General features: G+C 46.6%; 1 protein-coding gene across 1 annotated transcript in view; it reads left to right on the top strand.

The window, feature by feature from the left end:
* The window catches only part of ANKRD31 (ankyrin repeat domain 31), a 131,907-nt gene that overhangs the window by 11,794 nt on the left and 99,751 nt on the right, over window positions 1-20,362 (top strand). Inside the window, exons 5-6 of the mRNA XM_050944619.1 lie at window positions 1,454-1,536; window positions 6,538-6,581. Of these exons, the coding sequence (XP_050800576.1) occupies window positions 1,454-1,536; window positions 6,538-6,581 (127 nt within the window). The remainder of the gene's footprint in view (window positions 1-1,453; window positions 1,537-6,537; window positions 6,582-20,362) is intronic.

Consider the following 20,362-nt stretch of genomic DNA (forward strand, 5'->3'; position numbering starts at 1 on the left):
TGAGCTGGGGCAGGAACAGATAGATCTGCAATTTAGCAAGCAACAGCGTGGAATCTCTTTCATTATGAAATTCCATATCTCCGTCCTCACAACAGGAAGGAACTTTATCTAGGGATAACCCTCAGGAAAATGCATTTCAAAGGTTGTCTCAACTATAAAAGCAAGGGGCAAAAGCACCCCAGATTCTCTCTCTCTCTCACCTAAGAAGACAGGAACCAGCCTTTGGACTTTGGGAGGGGTTCTAATCTGAGAATTTGGTCAGCAAGGTTGCTGGGGACATGTAGTAAGGATTTTATCTTGATCCAAGTCTAGTTTGTTAAGTTTTATCTACTAGAAAGCAATTTATCTTTATTTCTCTTGTAACCATTTCTGACTTGTACTTGTACTCACTTAAAATCTCTCCTTATAGCTAAACAAACTTTTGTTATTTTTTAATCAAAACTAATCCAGTGCTGTGTTTACACTGAATAGGTTGGTAACTCCAATTAAAGCAGCAAATTGTTGTCTGTTGACCCTTTACAGGGGCAATGGGCCTCTAATATCTGAACTGTCGAAGTAAGGGCTGGACAGTGCAGAATGTATGTTTTGGGGGAAAAATCAGGGTGGGGAGTATGTTGGGGCCACCCTGCAGATAGTAGCCAAGGCTGCCGCAAGCCAGAGTGTGGCTGTTGTGGCAATTTGAGGATAATAGCCAGCCCAATTTAGGTAATTGAGAAGTGTGTTACTGATTACACTTCTGAGTTGGGAATTTATGCCTCTAAAAGACCTAAAGTGCTTCTACAAATAATTGCACGGAAAAATTACATTAATTGTTTTAACCACTGCTGAGACCTAGTTAAGACAAGGCTGAAAATTTTGTCCAGAGTACCAGAACGTGCATGGGTGGTGGGTGAAGCCCCGCTTTGGGGAGGCTAGCCTGCTGTCTGCGACTCTTCTGCCAGAAGCTGCACCCACCGGCACGCCAGAGCCCCTAACCCCCCCAAAACAAGAGGAACCCCATGGCCTGCCCACCCCAGCCACACCAGGCTGCTGTCCCCTTCCCTCCCCACCCCGCCAGTCTGGCCCCAATCATACCGGGCTGTTCTCCAGCCCCGGACAGCATCCCCTGCCCCCCATGGCTGGCCAGCCTCCCCTTCCATGGCCGGCAAGCCCTAGTGCACGGCCAAGCAAGCTGCCTCACTCCCCCGCCAGATCCTCCCGCCTACCACTGACTCAGTGTGTTCCCTCCTCACTCCCCCTCCCACAAGGAGGAGAGATGCGGCGAGGTGCAGTAGGTGGGCAGCAAAAGATGGTGGGGGCCTTGGGGAAGGGGCAGGGCCACTGTGGCTCAGGTGTCTGGCTGCAGGTCAGCGGCAGTTGCCCCAGGGAAGGCGTAGCCCATGAGAATGGGCAAAGTATTTTTGTGCATTGCTTCTTGAATGGCAGACTTAAAATTATATTTATTTCTTTTTAGAGGTGCAGTATTTACTACAAAGATTTCTCAGCCTGGTCTTCCACTAAATGCCTCAGTAGGTGGAGAGCAAAATTACTCTGTAGGTATGTTTTATGTTGTAAAAAACAACCTAAAATACAGTCACTCTAAATTTGAGAGAAACAACTGAGAAACTGTAAATGAGTATACATATAGATTTATTTAGGATATAGATATGTGACCTTTGAGACCAGAGGGGCAGATTTTTTAAAGGTACTTAGATACCTAAAGAAGAATTAAATGCCTAAATCCACCATTTACATGCCCATGGTATTTTTAAATCCACTGCTCAGCTGTTGCCTAACCCCCCCAGGTGACTGTTTTCCTGCCAGTTGGCACTGAAATACCTAAGCCTTGGTGTCCTAAATGCTGCCACTCCCCCACAGCAAATGGTTGTAGCTTTGTAACCCAGTAACTGTGGTGTGGAGCAGGGGTGAGTGAGAAATGGTTGGCTGTCCATGAGCATCCTAGCGGGGAAGATAGGAAAGGAGGGTGGGGAAGGTTTTGCTCAGATCAGTAGCAGGGTTGGGATAACGGCACCAGGACCCATCTGGGTCACTTTAGGAGTTTAGTGATAGTAGTTCTTACTTTCTTCCTGTATATTTGAAGGATTTTCATGTATTTTTCCTATTAGCATATTCTCTAAGGCCAGGACTAAATGAGGAGGCAGGGAAGTGGAGTGTGTCCTATTGAGTGGTTGGGGTTCCTAGGAATGCTCAGGGGGACTCCAGAGGGAGGGAATAAAAAGTGTTCTCTTTTCCAGCGCTGTACTAGATGGTGGAAATGGCCTATGGAGCAGTCAGATATGTGTAAGGACTGGTCAGCCTCTCATCGCTTTGCAAAGTTCCAAGCTTGCCTTGCTTGAGTAAGAAGATGTCCAATTAAGCAGGGCAGCACTCATTTCAGCTTTTTTAAGTCCCATATGTAGCTGCTTAGATGTTCCCCATCTAAGTGAATAGGGAGAAAAGTGCCTAACTGGCACCTATCCTGGCTCTTAAAATTCCACTAGGTGGTGCACCCTGTGGGAGACATGCTGAGTGGGACAGTGCCTAAGCAAGGGCGCCATTACAGATTTTGGTAGAGGGATCCAACTTTAACTGTTATTCCAGGGGCTACTTAGGCACGTGAAAGCTCTAGTTTTTTGGCAGATAACTTAGCAATTAGCTGACAAGAGACCTGTATCTAATTCCTATAAAAAAATGAAATAAATATTAGACCCACTCAGCTCTAATACTCACATGTTCTCACATCTTGTGGCAAGTCACTTAAGGGACACTGGTTACGTTTAAAATTTTAATTTATATTCTTACATGTTACTCACTCTGCAGGGAGAGAAACCCCGTCAGGACTCCTGGGTTCTATCTCAGCTCTGGGAGGGGAGTGAGGTCTAGTGCAGGGGTGGGCAAACCAAGGGCCACATCTGGGTATGGAAATTGTATGAGCCATGAATGCTCATGAAATTGGGGGTTGGGGTGAGGGCTCTGGGGTGGGGCCAGAAATTAGGAGTTCAGGGAGTGGGAAGGGGCTTCAGATGGAGGTAGGGGGTTGGAGTGCGAGGGGGTGAGGGCTCCAGCTGGGAGTGCAAGCTCTGGGGTGGGGCTGGGGATGCAGGAGGGTGCTCTGGGCTGAGACTGAGGGGCTCAGAGGGCAGGAGGGGGATCAGGGCTAGGGCAGGGGGTTGGGGCACAGGAGGGGGCCAGAGGTGCAGTCTCCAGACACTTACCTCAATCAGCTCCCAGAAGCAGCAGCATGTTCTCCCTCTGGCTCCTACTCATTCCCAGATTCTGGCAAACAGAGGCGAGGAATATGCAGAACATGGTATGGATCCCTGCACACCCTGGCTAATAGCCATTGTTGGATCTATTCTCCATAAACTTATCTAGTTCTTAGTAGAGCCTTGTTATAGTTTTGGCCTTCACAACTCCCCTAGCAAAGAGTTCCACAGGTTGTCTGTGAAGAAAGACTTTATTTTGTTTGTTTTAAATCTGCTGCCTATTAATTTCATTGGGTGACCCTGGTTCTTGCATTATGTGAAGGAATAATTAACATTTCCTTATTCAATTTTTCCACACCATTCATGATTTTATAGACCTCTATCATATCCCACCTTAGTCATCTCTTTTCCAAGCTGAAAAGTCCCAGTCTTTTTAATCTCTTGTAGCAGAGCTCTGACCTTGCCCCCTGCGCTTCTAGGCGGCTTATGCTAGCCTTAGTGGCTCACTGTGACCCTCCACTTAGCCCTTCTCTCTCTAGGGCCAGGGTTACAGTCCACTGAGCCTTTTTCATCATAGGCCAGCAAGGAGGTTGGTGAGAGAACTCCCACAGTCTCTGTTGTCCGTGGGGGCTTATTTCAGAACAGTTTAGCCTCCTGTCCTGACAGTGGCCTGGAACATCCAGGAGATGTTCCTGTAGCGGTGGGTTGGGGGGAACCCAGGCCCACCCTCTACTCCAGGTTGCGGCCCAGGGACCCTAATGGTAGCAGCTGTTGGCAGCCAACCTTTCACTGCCAGAGTAGCTACATTTCCCTGGGCCATTTCCCCACAGCTCTCCTGCTTCTCCCTTCTTCACCCTTACCTTAGGGCTCCCTTAACAATGGTTTGAGGGTGTCTTCATTAACCAGCCCTTCAGCCATACTTGCTCTCCTCTGCCTGGCTGGAGTGAACCCTTTTATAGTATCAGTGGGGCCTTAATTAGAGTAAGGTGGTCACATTAGCTTAATGGCCTCACCTGACTCTTTGCAGGTTAATTAGAGTCAGGTGTTCTCATTAGCCTGGAGCAGCCCCTGCTCTGGTCAGTCAGGGAACAGAAAACTGTTAATCCAGTGGCCAGTATATCTGCCTTCTGCTATACCCAACTGGCCTGGGTCTATCATACTCTCCTCATATGGAAGGTGTTCCATACCCCTAATAATTTCTACTGTCCTTCTTGGTACCTTTTCCAAATCCAGTATATCTTTTTTGAGATGGGGTGAGCAGATCTGCACGCAGTATTCAAGATGTGGGAGTACCATGGATTTAGATAGAGGCAATCTGATATTTTCTGTGTTATTACCTATCCCTTTCCTAATGGTTCCCAACATTCTGTTTGCTTTTTTGATTGAGCAGATGATTCTAGAGAATTATCCACAACTCCAAGATCTCTTTATTGATGGGGTCAGCTAGTTTAGACCCCATCATTTTGTATGTATAGTTGGGATTATATTTTGCAATGTGCATTACTTTGCATTTATCAGCATTGAATTTCATCTGCCATTTTGTTGCCCAGTCACCCAGTTTTGTGAGATCCCTTTGTAGCTCTTCGCAGTCTGCTTTGAACTTAACTATCTTGGGTAGTTTTGTATCATCTGCAAATTTTGCCACCTCAGTGCATACTCCTTTTTCCAGATAATTTGTGAATATGTTGAATAGGACTGGTCCCAGTACAGATCCCAGGGACACACCACTATGTACCTGTCTCGCAATTTATTCCTAGCCTTTGTTTCCTGTTTTTTAATAGGAGTGCCTGGCAATTCTTTCAGGATTTTGTCACGATCCTTAATTTAATGACAAGCTTTTTGTTATCTTAATCACCCTGCCTCTGTTTATAAACAAACTCCCTGCCCCAAAGGCTGTACTGTTCCCAGCTTCAGAACTAATCATATATTACACTCAGGCTTAGCTGTGTTGCAGTTAAAAGACCTCCATCTGGGGCTAGGGTGAGTAGACCTCTGGTATGAAACTTGGGGGTGGGGGGCAGGAGCTTCCCTGGCCCCCCTCAATGATGCCCCTGTGCCTAAGTACCTTTACAAATCTGGCCCTTGCTTCCTTTTTTAAAGATGTCCTGGACTCGAGTACAGGTTACATTATTTTTCATGTAATGTTGGGACTATATAACTTTTGCAAGTTTGTTATAAAACAATTACTATTCATGGTTTTCCTAAAATATTGACATAGTTCTAGATTGAAGCTGAGTTTACTGTGGTAGCACTGCTTAATAAAATTGTGGGTCAGACTGTGCCTGGATGTTCCAGGGATGTGCAAAGGGAAGGGAGGGTGTGAGAATCGCAGTCCCTGTGGGCACCTGGGCGCCTTCCTAGCACTTCCAGGGCTCAAGACACCCCTAAAAGGGGAGGAAGTGGGCAACAGAGATGACTGAGTGTGAGAAATATGCTGCATTCCCTAAAACAGATGGTGGTAGTTGACTGGTAACCTTTGAAGGCACAGAACTATGGGTCACAGATATAAGAAAACAGGAGGTAAAAGTAATTAAAAATATATAATTAAGTTAGAAAATATTTTGTTTTTAAATAGAGCTTCCATCACTAAACTCAGTTAGCTTCAGCCAGAGACCACCTCAAGAAAGAAGAACATAAGAGAGGCTGTACTGGGTCAGACTAAAGGTCCATCTAGCCCAGTATCCTGTCTACCAACAGTGGCCAATGCCAGGTGCCCCACAGGAAGTGAACCCAATAGGCAGTGATCAAGTGATCTCTCTCCTGCCATCCATCTCCACCCTCTGACAAACTGAGGCTAGGGACACCATTCCTTACCCGTCCTGGCTAATAGCCATTAGCAGACTTAACCTTCATGAATTTATCCAGTTCTCTTTTAAACACTGTTATAGTCCTAGCCTTCACAACCTCCTCAGGCAAGGAGTTCCACAAGTTGACTCTGCACTGTGTGAAGAACTTCCTTATATTTGTTTTAAACCTGCTGCCTATTAATTTCATTTGGTGACCCCTAGTTCTTGTATAATGGGAATAAGTAAATAACTTTTCCTTATTTACTTTCTCTACATCACTCATGATTTTATATACCTCTATCATATCTCCCCTTAGTCTCCTCTTTTCCAAGCTGAAAAGTCCTAGCATCTTTCATCTCTCCTCATATGGGACCCGTTCCATACCCCTAGTCATTTTAGATGCCCTTCTCTGAACCTTTTCTAATGCCAATATAAGTGTAAAGGGAATTTGAAACTTCAACATCTTATAACATCCAGGGGCCCCTTAATCAGAAAAGGCTGAGAAGCTCTAAATATGCAATTCAGTGACAGTAAATTTTATTTTATTTTATTTGCCATCATTATAGGTTTAGATACTGACATGTCTGGATTTCTGAAAACAGAGAGAAAGGTGAGTATATTCATACAACAGAATGCATGTCAACAGTTTGATTTGATTTAATTAGCACTTACAGAATATTTTCTGGGGAAAAAAATTAGGCTCCATATGTTTAGAATATTTAAAGCAAAAATACCAGTCTTTGTCCAAAACCACTCTGAAGCACGTTCTTAACACAGATGCATAATATAGCTTGAAAGCAGTTTGGTGGGAGGCAATATCTTACTGCAAGAGCTGTGTCTGAAGCTGAAATAGACGTGAACTTGTAAACAGTGTGGCTTTCTTTAATGGGCCAGAATCACTCTTGATCTACATGCTGAGGCCCTGGGAAACCTCCCCTGCTGGCAGACTTGTAGTTATTTAAAGTGGTTGCAATTTTTCCTTCAACGAGTGTGTAGTAATCCAGAAAGTTAGCAGTGCTAAACTTAGAGCTTCTCCTGATTGACAAACCAGTGATGGAGGCTGCTGATGATAAAATGCCTATTTTGCTTGAGGAATGAATCACTCTCTAGAAGCTTGGCCCTTGCTGGTTGACGGAGATGCATTTTGCATCTCTTTTGTCTGTGGTGTTGAATCCAAAGATTCCTGTGTTATCATGCATGCTGTGTGAATCCTTGCTTATGATCACTTCACTCGCATATGTGTACTTCAGATATGAATCTGTAGTTTGTGCAAGCCATTTTCCATACTAGAGTTATACTCTAGTGTCAAGTAACAAAAGACCAAGTCTGTGCCACATACACAGATAAATAATTTACCTTTTTTTTTTTTTAAGCCACAGGTTATTCTGTTTATTTGGGAGGAATAAAGACACATTTTTTCATACAAGGGTTGCCACCTTGTTTAAATTATATAAGGTGGGTGAAGCAAAATTTGCATCCAAAAGAAAGCTGTTAAAGTTTCATATAAATAGAATTTACTTTCTTCATAAATTCTGAGTGAGATTAACATTTGGAAAATTACAGAATCTTCTAAAGTTCCCAAAAGAAAATACTAAAGACAATATAGTAAAATCAAAATCATAGAATCATACAATATCAGGGTTGGAAGGGACCTCAGGAGGTCATCTAGTCCAACCCCCTGCTCAAAGCAGGACCAATTCCCAACTAAATCATGCCAGCCAGGGTTTTGTCAAGCCTGACCTTAAAAACCTCTAAGGAAGGAGATTCCACCACCTCCGTAGGTAACCCATTCCAGTGCCTCACCACTCTGAGTGAAAAAGTTTTTCCTAATATCCAACTTAAACCTCCTCCACTGCAAGTTGAGACCATTACTCCTTGTTCTGTCATCTGCTACTACTGAGAACAGTCTAGATCCATCCACTTTGGAACCCCCTTTCAGATAGTTGAAAGCAGCTATCAAATCCCCCCTCGTTCTTCTCTTCCTCAGACTAAACAATCTCAGTTCCCTCAGCCTCTCCTCATAAGTCATATGCTCCAGCCCCCTAATCGTTTTTGTTGCCCTCCACTGGTCTTTTTCCAATTTTTCCACATCCTTCTTGTAGTGTGGGGCCCAAAACTGGACACATTACTCCAAATGAGGCCTTAACAATGTCGAATAGAGGGGAATGATCACACCCCTCGATCTGCTTGCAATGCCCCTACTTATACAGCCCAAAATGCTGTTAGCCTTCTTGGCAACAAGGGCACACTGTTGACTCATATTCAGCTTCTCGTCCACTGTAACCCCTAGGTCCTTTTCTGCAGAACTGCTGTCTAGCCACTCGGTCCCTAGTCTGTAACAGTGAATGGGATTCTTCCATCCTAAGTGCAGGACTCTGCACTTGTCCTTGTTGAACCTCATCAGGTTACTTTTGGTCCAATCCTCCAATTTGTCTAGGTCTCTCTGTATCCTATCCCTACCTTCCAGCATATCTACCACTCCTCCCAGTTTAGTGTCATCTGCAAACTTGCTGAGAGTGCAGTTCATGCCATCCTCCAGATCATTAATGAAGGTATTGAACAAAACCGGCCCCAGGACCAACCCTCGGGCACTCCACTTGAAACTGGCTGCCAACTAAACATGGAGCCAGTGATCACTACCTGCTGAGCCCGAGAATCTAGCCAGATTTCTATCCATCTTATAATCCAATCATCCAGCCCATACTTCTTTAACTTGCTGGCAAGAATACTGTGGGAGACCGTATCAAAAGCTTTCCTAAAGTCAAGGAATAACACATCCACTGCTTTCCCCTCATCCGCAGACCCAGTTATCTCCTCATAGAAAGCAATTAGGTTAGTAAGGCATGACTTGCCCTTGGTGAATACATGCTGACTGTTCCTGATCACTTTCCTCTCCTCTAAGTGCTTCAGAATTGATTCCTTGAGGACCTGCTCCATGATTTTTCCAGGGACTGAGGTGAGGCTGACTGGCCTGTAGATCCTCCTTCTTCCCTTTTTTAAAGATGGGCACTACAGTAGCCTTTTTCCAGTCATCCGGGACCTCCCCCGTTCGCCATGAGTTTTCAAAGATAATGGCCAATGGCTCTGCAATCACCTCTGCCAACTCCTTTAGCACCCTCGGATGCAGCGCATTCGGCCCATGAACTTGTGCTCGTCCAGTTTTTCTAAATAGTCCTGAACCACTTCTTTGTTCACAGAGGGCTGGTCACCTTCTCCCCATACTGTGCTACCCAGTGCAGCAGTCTGGGAGCTGACCTTGTTTGTGAAGACAGAGGCAAAAAAATAATTGAGTACATTAGCTTTTTCTACATCCACTGCCACTAGGTTGCCTCCCTCATTCAGTAAGGGGCCCACACTTTCCTTGACTTTCTTCTTGTTGCTAACATACCTGAAGAAACCCTTCATGTTACTCTTAACATCTCTTGCTAGCTGCAACTCCAAGTGTGATTTGGCCTTCCTGATTTCACTCCTGCATGCCTGAGCAATATTTTTATACTCCTCCCTGGTCATTTGTCCAATCTTCCACTTCTTGTAAGCTTCTTTTTTGCATTTAAGATCAGCAAGGATTTCACTGTTAAGCCAACCTGGTCGCCTGCCATATTCACTATTCTTTCTACACATCGGGATGATTTGTTCCTGCAACCTCAATAAGATTTCTTTAAAATACAGCCAGCTCTCCTGGACTCCTTTCCCCCTCATGTTATTTTCCCAGGGGATCCCGCCCATCAGCTCCCTGAGGGAGTCAAAGTCTGCTTTTCTGAAGTCCAGGGTCCATATTCTGCTGCTCTCCTTTTTTCCCTGTGTCAGGATCTTGAATTCAACATCTCATGGTCACTGCCTCCCAGGGAAGGAGGTTCCCATCCACTTTTGCTTACCATACCAACTCTTCTCTGTTTGTTTGTGAGCAGCAGGTCAAGAGAGCACTGCCCGTAGTTGGTTCCTCCAGCACTTGGACCAGGAAATTGTCCCCTATACTTTCCAAAAACTTCCTGGATTGTCTGTGCACCGCTGTATTGCTCTCCCAGCAGATATCAGGCTGATTAAAGTCACCCATGAGAACCAGGGCCTGCAATCTAGTAACTTCTGCTAGTTGCCTGAAGAAAGCCTAGTCCACCTCATCCCCCTGGTCTGGTGAACTACAGTAGACATCCACCACGACATCACCCTTGTTGCTCACACTTCTAAACTTAATCCAGAGACTCTCAGGTTTTTCTGCAGTTTCATACCGGAGCTCTGAGCAGTCATACTGCTCTCTTACATACAGTGCAACTCCCCCACCTTTTCTGCCCTACTTGTCCTTCCTGAACAGTTTATATCCATCCATGATGGTACTCCAGTCATGTGAGTTATCCCACCAAGTCTCTGTTTTTCCAATCACATCATAGTTCCTTCACTGTGCCAGGACTTCCAATTCTCCCTGCTTGTTTCCCAGGCTTCTTGCATTTGTGTATAGGCACTTAAGATAACTTGCTGATTGTCCCGCTTTCTCGGTCCGAGACAGGAGTCCTCCCCTCTTGCACTCTCCTGCTCGTGCTTCCTCCTGGTATCCCATTTCCCCACTTACCTCAGGGCTTTGGTCTCCTTCCCCCAGTGAACCTAGTTTAAAGCCCTCCTCACTAGGTTAGCCAGCCTGCTTGCGAAGATGCTCTTCCCTCTCTTCGTTAGGTGGAGCCCATCTCTGCCTAGCACTCCTCCTTCTTGGAACACCATCCTATGGTCGAAGAATCCAAAGCCTTCTCTCCGACACGACCTGCGTAGCCATTCGTTGACTTCCACAATTAGACGATCCCTACGCAGGCCTTTTCTCTGCACAGGGAGGATGGACGAGAATCACGGGGAGGATGGATGAGAAGCATATAAAACATATATCTTGTAACAGATTAAACTATATGAGTAAGTAATCATATCATAAACAAAGCCAGGAGATTCTTTTCTTTACAGTACATGCTAATGTTGATACTAACAAATTTCATCAAGTAAAACGTCCCTGTATTTCAGAGTTGGTTCAATGGAATAAAATCCAGTATGAAAGTTCTTGAAGCAGAATAGTCTCAAAGGAGGTTTTAAAACCTAAAGATACTAGGAGAACTAGGAATTTCAGGGTCTAGGGAGAATTCCCAGAGATGATATCTGACGAACTAGTAGGAGTGTAGCGAGGCGGTGTGGCTCCCCTCCTCCTCGGGAGGGTCGAGCCCCGTCAGACACCTAAGGGGGCGGGGCCAAAGAGCAGTGAGCCCGCCCCTCAGAGGGTTAGGAGGCAACCCGGAAGTATAAAAGCCTGCCCTCCGCGCTCAGTTGGAGCCCAGCCGCCGTCGAGAGCAGACCTACCAGAGGGTGCTCGTGACTGGGAAGCTGCTGAGGCCCAGGGCCGTTGCCCTAAGTGCCTGGAGCTTCCCCATGCCTGCTACGATGAGGAGCTGCTGGAGCTTCCCCGCGCCCGCTACGATGAGGAGCGGCCGGAGCTTCCCCGCGCCCATTACGACGAGGAGCTGCCAGAGCCGCCCCATCCCTGCTGCTACCCCGAGGAACCCCCAGAGCAGGCCTGGCCGGACTTCCCAGAGGTACTGCCAGACCTACCGCCCAGCCCTGGCCGGGAGGGGCCCATGCTACTAGACTTCCCAGGGGCTGACGCCACAGATCAGGTAGACCCAGAGGGGGAGATTGGAAGTAGCCCGGGGGCAGCCGACTCCAGTCAGGCTGCAAGTATACCTGAACCCATGTCAGTGTGTTGCGGCCAGGAACCCCACTGACCGTTAGCGGTGATAGCCGCTACTAGGGCCTCCGGCTGGAACGCAGTGGAGTGGGTGGGCCTGCGTTCCCCCTGCCACCCGTACCCGGGTGACAGAATCCCCCTCTCCCTGGCCTAAGGAGGCCATGAAGTCTAGTGACTGACTGCTCGACCCTGAGCCACGGGGGTCAGAGCCTTTGTGTTTGGTGTCCCGCCCGAACCAAGGGCCTGGGCCCCCTTTAACTGTGCCACTGCTCGGACCTGCCCCAAAGGGCTCGAGTTGCCTGAACTATTGTTGCTCAGCCCTGAGCCAGGAGGGTCTGAGCCTCTGTGACTTTGTGTTTATTGCCCCGCCCTATAGCAGAAGGCCAGGCCCTGAGCAATTGTGCAGTGTCACTCAGCCCTGAAGAAAGGGGCCGATGTAGACGACGCGCAGGGCCGGTGCAACCATTTAGGCAGACTAGCCAAAAAGCGCCCTCAAATTTTTTTTTAAATGGTTGAGCAGCCACTGCTGCTGGGACAGAGAGGGAGTCTGAGCTGCCAGCGGCAGCCTGCAGTCCAGGGGGTCCCCTGGGTCAGGGCGCCTCCGCGGCAGCCCGCAGCCCAGGGGGTCCCCTGGGTCAGGGCGCCTCCGCGGCAGCCCGCAGCCCAGGGGGTCCCCTGGGTCAGGGCGCCTCCGCGGCAGCCCGCAGCCCAGAGGTTCCCCTGGGTCAGGGCGCCGCCGCGGCAGCCGGCAGCCCAGGGTGTTTGGAGGGGGCACAGGCAGCTCCCGTGGAGCTGCCGCAGTCGTGCCTGTGGACGGTCGGCTGCTCGCGCGGCTCCGGTGGACCTCCCGCAGACACCACTGCCTACCTGCCCAATCAGGGCATAGTGGGGGGTGAGGGGAGGGTTGAAGTATGGCTGATAAGAAACCTTATCACTGTTTGGAATGTTCAGTGTCCCCATTAGAAATGCTAACAAGCTTATTCAGCGAAGTTTTGATGTACTTGATACATGCTATTAGATCATCAATTAGGCATCAACGAGATAATTTAAGAGTAAATGTCTTTTTGTTTGAAGTACCACTGAACACTAATCTGTCCATTGCCCTCTCCCTCCTGTGTTACTGCTTGAAGCAGAATCCTGGGTAACAGTAATGGGGATGCTGGTAAAACCTTTTAAAATATTTCCCCTTTATAATGCCACATTTTTAATACAATTTTAAAATTAGATCCCATAATTTCAAGGCATCGATTTCCCCATTTGGACAATTAAATAGCAATTGTTGGCATGAACATCATTTTAAAGCTGGGTTTTGAAAATCTAATTTAACTTCAAAAATTAATGACCAAAAGATAGGCACGTGAAGTAAGGTAAAAGTAAGTAACCGAGGGTCTAGCATTCACTCCCAACACCGCAAAAGAGCTGAGGGATTTCCAAAGAACTCCAACACCACTACAGTGTATCAGTCAAACGTGAGAACATAGTTACTACAGATAATAAATAATAAGTTACCTGGGTTGGAAATAGATCTTTGTGGAAGGGAAAGTAGGAAACTTGTCTTTTTGATTACAGAATTATTTTGCTTCTGGATCCATTAAAATCATAACCGATTTTTTGGGGGAGGGGATGTGGGGAAGAAACTCTTTTCTCTACTAGGTTTGTTTATAGGCAGCTGAAAAGAAAAGTTAACCGGCTTTGCACAGAACTGAAACCTAAAGGTCTCTCCTCCCTCCTTCTCTACTCTGACCCCTCTGGGCTATTCCAAGTTAATTGTCATCTAATTGCCCAGCAAAGAGATAGTGGCAGCAATTAGACATAGCCTCCACCAGTTCAGGAGTCATTAACACAGTACAAAGATATGCTGCATGCTTTCTCTGCACCCAGGCCTAATGAGGGACTGGGGGCAAGAGGAGCAGGGCTGAGCCCCTAGGGAGTGAGCTGCAGAGAGCCAGTGCCCAGGAGGCTGAGAGGGCAAGGGGCTGCAGGGGCATCCCCACTGCTATTTAAAATGCAGATCCCGCAGTGGTACCTCTCCATGGGACAGAACCGGTTCTTCACAGAAGCTTCTGTCCAACAGCTCTTCCTTCTGCAGCTGCTCTTTGTGCTCCAGCTCCATCCATGGCAGCTGAACCCCCTGTCCTGACTGCAGCCAACCCCTCATCCCCTGCCATGCCTCCAGTCAGCCCCACACCCCTTCCCCTGCCTCCAGCCAGCCCCTCACCCCCGCCCTACCCGCAGCCACCCCTGCTGCACCCCCTGCCCTGCCCACAGCCAGCCTCACACCCCCTGCCCTGTCTCCAGCCAGCCCCACACCCCTGTATCCAGCCAGCCCCTCACCCCCTGCCTGCAGCCAGCCCCACACCCCCTGCCCTGCCTGCAGCCAGCCCCACACCTCCTGCCCTGCCCACAGCCAGCCCCACACCTCCTGTCTCCAGCCACCCCACACCCCCTGCCCTGCCCACAGCCAGCCCCTCACTCCCTGCCCTGCATGCAGCCAGCCCCTGCTGCACTCCTTGCCCTGTCCATAGCCAGCCCCACACTACCTGTCTCCATCCAGCCCCTGCTGCAGCCCCTGCCCTGCCTGCAGCCAGCCCCACACCCCCTGCCCTGCACGCAGCCAGTCCCGCACCTCCTGTCTCCAGCCAACCCCACACCCCATCTCCAACCAGCTTCGCATCCCCTGCCCTGTCCAGAGCCAGCCAGCCCCACACCCTGTCAGGTTATTCAATTATTTTCATTAAATATGTAGACTAAATAATGAAATTAATAAATTTTCAAGCCGAATATGTATTCATTCTAATGAACAATGCCACATTATGCAGTATTCATTTTGAAAGTTTATAATAAGCAGTGCTCTGGGGGGAGGGGTGGGGGCAGAGGGCGCAAGGTGGAAGTTTCGCCTAGGGCGCAAAATATCCTTGCACCGGCCCTGACGACGCGTATCGAGGCCGGTGTGGCTCCCCTCTTCCTCAGGGAGGGTTGAGCCCCGGCCGTGCGCCTTTACAAGGAGTAAAAGGCTCCTTTATTGCTTTAGCTCCTGTGAGTTTGCTTTTTCTTGTACCTGAGACTCACAGTTACTACAGTAAATTATATTTGTTCGTATTTTCTGATCTCTTGCACTATTTGATGAACAGACCAAAATGCTCCAGAAAGAACTGTAGCAAGAGAAATTGGTAGCCATTACAGTCTTCCCAGCACAGACGTCTGGACTATCTCAAGCTTGCGAGTTTTGCAGCTAGAACTGTGAAACTTCAAGACAAATTGTTTGCCAAGATTTTGTAATTGAATAGAACATTGACATCCTAAAACAAGTTATATTTGGGTTTTACTGATTTTGACAAAGTAGTATTCCTGACTTTTTATTCTACCATTCCTCTAGTTTTCTGAGTTTCCTTATGCCCTAGTATCTTGCAGTAATCTTTATTCTTATCTCACAAAGGTTGCCCATTGCTGGTGTTTCATAAGCTGTAATTCTTCTTCAATTAACCGTCCTGCGCATACACTGTATGGGTGCAGGATCAAGCCCTTTTTTGCAGTAACTGTGAATTCTCCATATTATAAAATACATCTCTTTAAACTAGATCAAATTATCATTCCAGTATCCCTCCTTGTCTCAGTCCCTTAAACTGTTGTATAATTATAACACTTTAAGTATATTTTTAGTCTCTTTTGGAAATCATATTTATCATATGACAGTAGTAATTTTCCCATTACTTAACAAATTTGTTTCTCCTTCTCCCTCCTAACTTGCCAATAGATCTTTTAATTTGCATCCTTGGTTACTGGATTATATCATAATGCTTCAAATTTAGTCTCTCTAAGGGACTGCATGTTCCAAATTTGTTCTTAAAATCCATAAATCGGTATGAAAAAGGTTCTTCTCCTCAGTGATCTTGTCCTCTTGTTGTTTTATTACACTTTTAATTGTCAGTTTGGTTGATCAGATTTATATTGCCGATATTAAAATGTTGTTGCTCTATACAATTTTGCCATGCGTTGGCAACAAAAGATTTTAAAAAGTCTCTTTAAGGAAATTTACCCTAAAATACAATGTTGGGGCAACAGTATGGGCAGCGAAAAATACAATGTTGGCAAAAACTATAAGCATGTCAGTCCTCTGAGGTACTAACTGAGGTACCTGGTTCAGAAATTTCAGACAATCCTTCATAGGAAGGAGAAAAAATTCTGTATTTTCATTGATTGAAGAACAGGGACTGTCACAGTTCAGGACAACTGCACCTGTATTTCCCCTCAGTGGTCCAACTGGGGCACCTGCTCTCAGGTTTCCAGCTCCCCAGTCACTGCCTTTCTTAGGTGAAGTCTCATATCTCTCTCGCTTCTGAGGGTGGTATTTCCAGGCTGCGCAGTTCCCTGCCTTCACTGTGTCATTCACTGCAGAGGCACTGGCAGGCTGCGCAAACACACTTGCTTGTTTTCTGTTCAGAGACTGATCAAATTATAAAATTCTTATAAACAATTCTTTCTGTGTAAGCCTATATTATTATTAAGGTACAAACACTACAGAAAAACTATATTAAAAACAGTAAAAAAACCTACACACGTGCTTAGAAGCTTACCAGAGATTACCTCTACCCCAACATGAGTTCTGGAGCGATCCTTCCAAACCCACCCAAGGGGTTTCTTCTGTGGTTACAAGTTCATCACAGCTTCCACTCAGAACAAGCACACAGACTTATGGGCCTCAGTAGGCCCAGTCCTTCTAACCCTTCTGCAAGGTTGGGGCCCTCTGTGAACTAGAGATCCTGCCCATTTGCTGGATCAGAAAGAAGGCCCTGAGCCAGTTTAAAATCAGGCTATTTATCTAAAGATCCGTTCTTTGTCTGTTAATCCTTGGAGAATCCAGTTTGAACTATCAGAGGGGTAGCCGTGTTAGTCTGGATCTGTAAAAGCAGCAAAGAATCCTGTGGCACCTTATAGACTAACAGACGTTTTGGAGCATGAGCTTTCGTGGGTGAGTACCCACTTCCTCAGATGCATGAAGTGGAAATTTCCAGGGGCAGGTATATATATGCTAGCAAGCAAGCTAGAGATAACGAGGTCAGTTCAATCAGGGAGGATGAGGCCCTGTTCTAGCAGTTGAGGTGTGAAAACCAAGAGAGGAGAAACTGGTTCTGTAGTTGGCAAGCCATTCACAGTCTTTGTTCAATCCTGAGCTGATGGTGTCAAATTTGCAGATGAACTGAAGCTCAGCAGTTTCTCTTTGAAGTCTGGTCCTGAAGTTTTTTTGCTGCAGGATGGCCACTTTAAGGTCTGCTATAGTGTGGCCAGGGAGGTTGAAGTGCTCTCCTACAGGTTTTTGTGTATTGCCATTCCTAATGTCTGATTTGTGTCCATTTATCCTTTTCCGTAGAGACTGTCCAGTTTGGCCGATGTACATAGCAGAGGGGCATTGCCGGCATATGATGGCGTATATTACATTGGTGGATGTGCAGATGAATGAACCAGTGATGGTGTTGCTGATCTGGTTAGGTCCTGTGATGGTGTCGCTGGTGTAGATATGTGGGCAGAGTTGGCATCGAGGTTTGTTGCATGGATTGGTTCCTGAGCTAGAGTTATTATGGTGCGGTGTGCAGTTACTGGTGAGAATATGTTTCAGGTTGGCAGGTTGTCTGTGGGCAAGGACTGGCCTGCCACCCAAGGCCTGTGAAAGTGTGGGATCATTGTCCAGGATGGGTTGTAGATCCTTGATGATGCGTTGGAGGGGTTTTAGCTGGGGGCTGTATGTGATGGCCAGTGGAGTCCTGTTGGTTTCTTTCTTCGGTTTGTCTTGCAGTAGGAGGCTTCTGGGTACACATCTGGCTCTGTTGATCTGTTTCCTTATTTCCTCATGCGGGTATTGTAGTTTTGAGAATGCTTGGTGGAGATTTTGTAGGTGTTGGTCTCTGTCTGAGGAGTTAGAGCAGATGCGGTTGTACCTCAGTGCTTGGCTCTAGACAATGGACCGTGTGATGTGTCCGGGATGGGAAGCTGGAGGCATGAAGGTAGGCATAGCGGTCGGTAGGTTTTCGATATAGGGTGGTGTTAATGTGACCATCACTTATTTGCACCGTGGTGTCAAGAAAGTGGACCTCCCGTGTAGATTGGTCCAGGCTGAGGTTGATGGTGGGGTGGAAGCTGTTGAAATCGTGGTGGAATTTTTCCAGAGTCTCCTTCCCATGGGTCCAGATGATGAAGATGTCATCAATGTAGCGTAGGTAGAGAAGGGGCGTGAGTGGACGAGAGCTGAGGAAGCGTTGTTCCAGGTCGGCCATAAAGATATTGGCATATTGTGGGGCCATGCGGGTGCCCATAGCAGTGCCACTGATCTGGAGATATATATTGTCATCAAATTTGAAATAGTTGTGTGTAAGTATAAAGGCACAGAGCTCAGAAGCCAGGTGTGCTGTGGCATAATCAGGGATAGTGTTCCTGACAGCTTGTATTCCATCTGTGTGTGGGATGTTTGTGTAGAGAGCCTCTACATCCATGGTGGCTAGGATAGTGTTTTCTGGGAGGTGACCAATGCATTGTAGTTTCCTCAGGAAATCAGTGGTGTCACAGAGATAGCTGGGAGTGCTGGTGGCATAGGGTCTAAGTAGAGAGTCCATATATCCAGACAGTCCTTCAGTGAGAAAAATAGAATAACCCTGGTCGGGGCTCTAGGGGTATGTTGATTTCTTCTGGTGTTAGTGTAGGGAGTGTCCTGAGTAGATGCTGTAGTTTCTTAGTGTATTCCTCAGTGGGATCTGAGGGAAGTGGCCTGTAGAATTTGGTATTGGAGAGTTGTCTGGCGGCCTCCTTTTGGTAGTCAGACCTGTTCATGATGACAATGGCACCTCCTTTATCAGCCTCTTTGATGATAATGTCAGGGTGGTTTCTGAGGCTGTGGATGGCATTGCGTTCTGCACGACTTAGGTTGTGAGGCAAGCGATGTTGTTGTTCCACGATTTCTGCCTGTGCACGCCGGCTGAAGCATTCAATGTATAGGTCCAGACTGTCATTTCGACCCTCAGGAGGAGTCCATGTGGAGTTCTTCTTCTTGTGCTGTTGGTGGGAGGGCACCTGTGTATCAGTGCACTGTTCAGTGTTGTCCTGGAAGTATTCTTTGAGTCGGAGACGGCGAAAGTAGGCTTCCAGATCGCCACAGAACTGTATCATGTTGGTGGGGGTGGCAGGGCAGAAAGAGAGTCCCCGAGATAGTACAGACTTTTCTTCTGGGCTGAGTGTGTAGTTGGATAGATTGACGATATTGCTGGGTGGGTTAGGGGTACCAGGGTTGTGGCCCCATATGGCAGGTAGGAGTTTAGACAGCTTACAGTCCTTTTTCCTTTGTAGAGAGGTGAAGTGAGTAATGTAGATCTCCTGTCTTATTCTAGTGAAGTCCGTTTGTATAGAAGTTTGGTTATTAATGAGAGTCTCCAGGTTGGAGAGCTCTTTTTTGATGTTTTCCTGTTTGCTGTATAGGATGCTGATCAGGTGGTTCCTCAGTTTTTTTGATAGAGTATGGCATAATCTCTCACTGTGGTCTGTGTAGTATGTAGATAGCAGTGGATTTTTTACCTTTAGTCCATTTGGTATGATGTCCATCCGTTTGCATTTGGAAAGGAAGATGATATCTGTCTGTATTTGTGCAAGTTTCTTCCTGAGGTTGATGGATTTCCACTCCATACGGCTAAATGCAATGCCCTGCATGGTGTCAAGTATCACAGGGGTAGCCGTGTTAGTCTGGATCTGTAAAAGCAGCAAAGAATCCTGTGGCACCTTATAGACTAACAGACATTTTGGAGCATGAGTTTGAACTAGTATATGCATACCTTTCGAAGGCGGGTGACATCAGAGGACAATAATGGAAGAAGTACATTAGCATTCCCCTCCTACTGGAGAAGGAACATACAATTCCACAATAACACATATATAATTGCATTTGTAATACAATGGAAACCAAAGGTATTACACCTAATTCATTAAGGATTAGCTTAATTCAGTAAAGTTTATCTTAATTCCGTAAAGTTTGTTCAGGATATTACAGGACCCTATTGTAAGTCAGTCACAGTCACATCTATTGGTGTCATGACAGAAAATGACTATAAAACCGGTGAAAATGCCTACAATAGCATGTAGCCAATCTGTGACTGCTAGTAGCAAATATCCCCAACAGGTAGTGATGGGACACTGTATGGGGAAGGCTCTGAGTTACTATAGAGAATTTTTTCCCAGGTGTCTGGCTGGTGGGTATTGCCAAAATGCTCAGGGTTCAACTGACTGCATATTTGGGGTCAGGAAAGAATTTTCCCCCAGATCAGATTGGCAGAGACCCTGGGTTGATTTTTTTTTATTTTATTGCCTTCCTCTGTAGCATGGGGCATGGGTCAATCGAAGGTGAAACTAGGATAAATGGTGGATTCTCTGTAACTTGAAATCTTTAAATCATGATTTGAGGACTTCAGTAACTCAGCCAGAGATTAAGGTTCTATTACAGGAGTGGGTGGGTGATGTTCTATGGCCTGTAATGTGCAGGAAGTCAGACTAGATGATCATGATTGTCCCTTATTGCCTTAAAGTCAATGAATCTAAATAACTATATTTACCCTACTTTTTGCATAATATTCAGCGTTGGATGTGGGACAAACTTTCTGCACCCTGTCAGTAGTCGCATGTGATTTAAAACAAAACATACATAT

Source organism: Gopherus flavomarginatus, chromosome 3, assembly GCF_025201925.1.
Source record: "Gopherus flavomarginatus isolate rGopFla2 chromosome 3, rGopFla2.mat.asm, whole genome shotgun sequence".
Lineage (NCBI taxonomy): Eukaryota > Metazoa > Chordata > Testudines > Testudinidae > Gopherus > Gopherus flavomarginatus.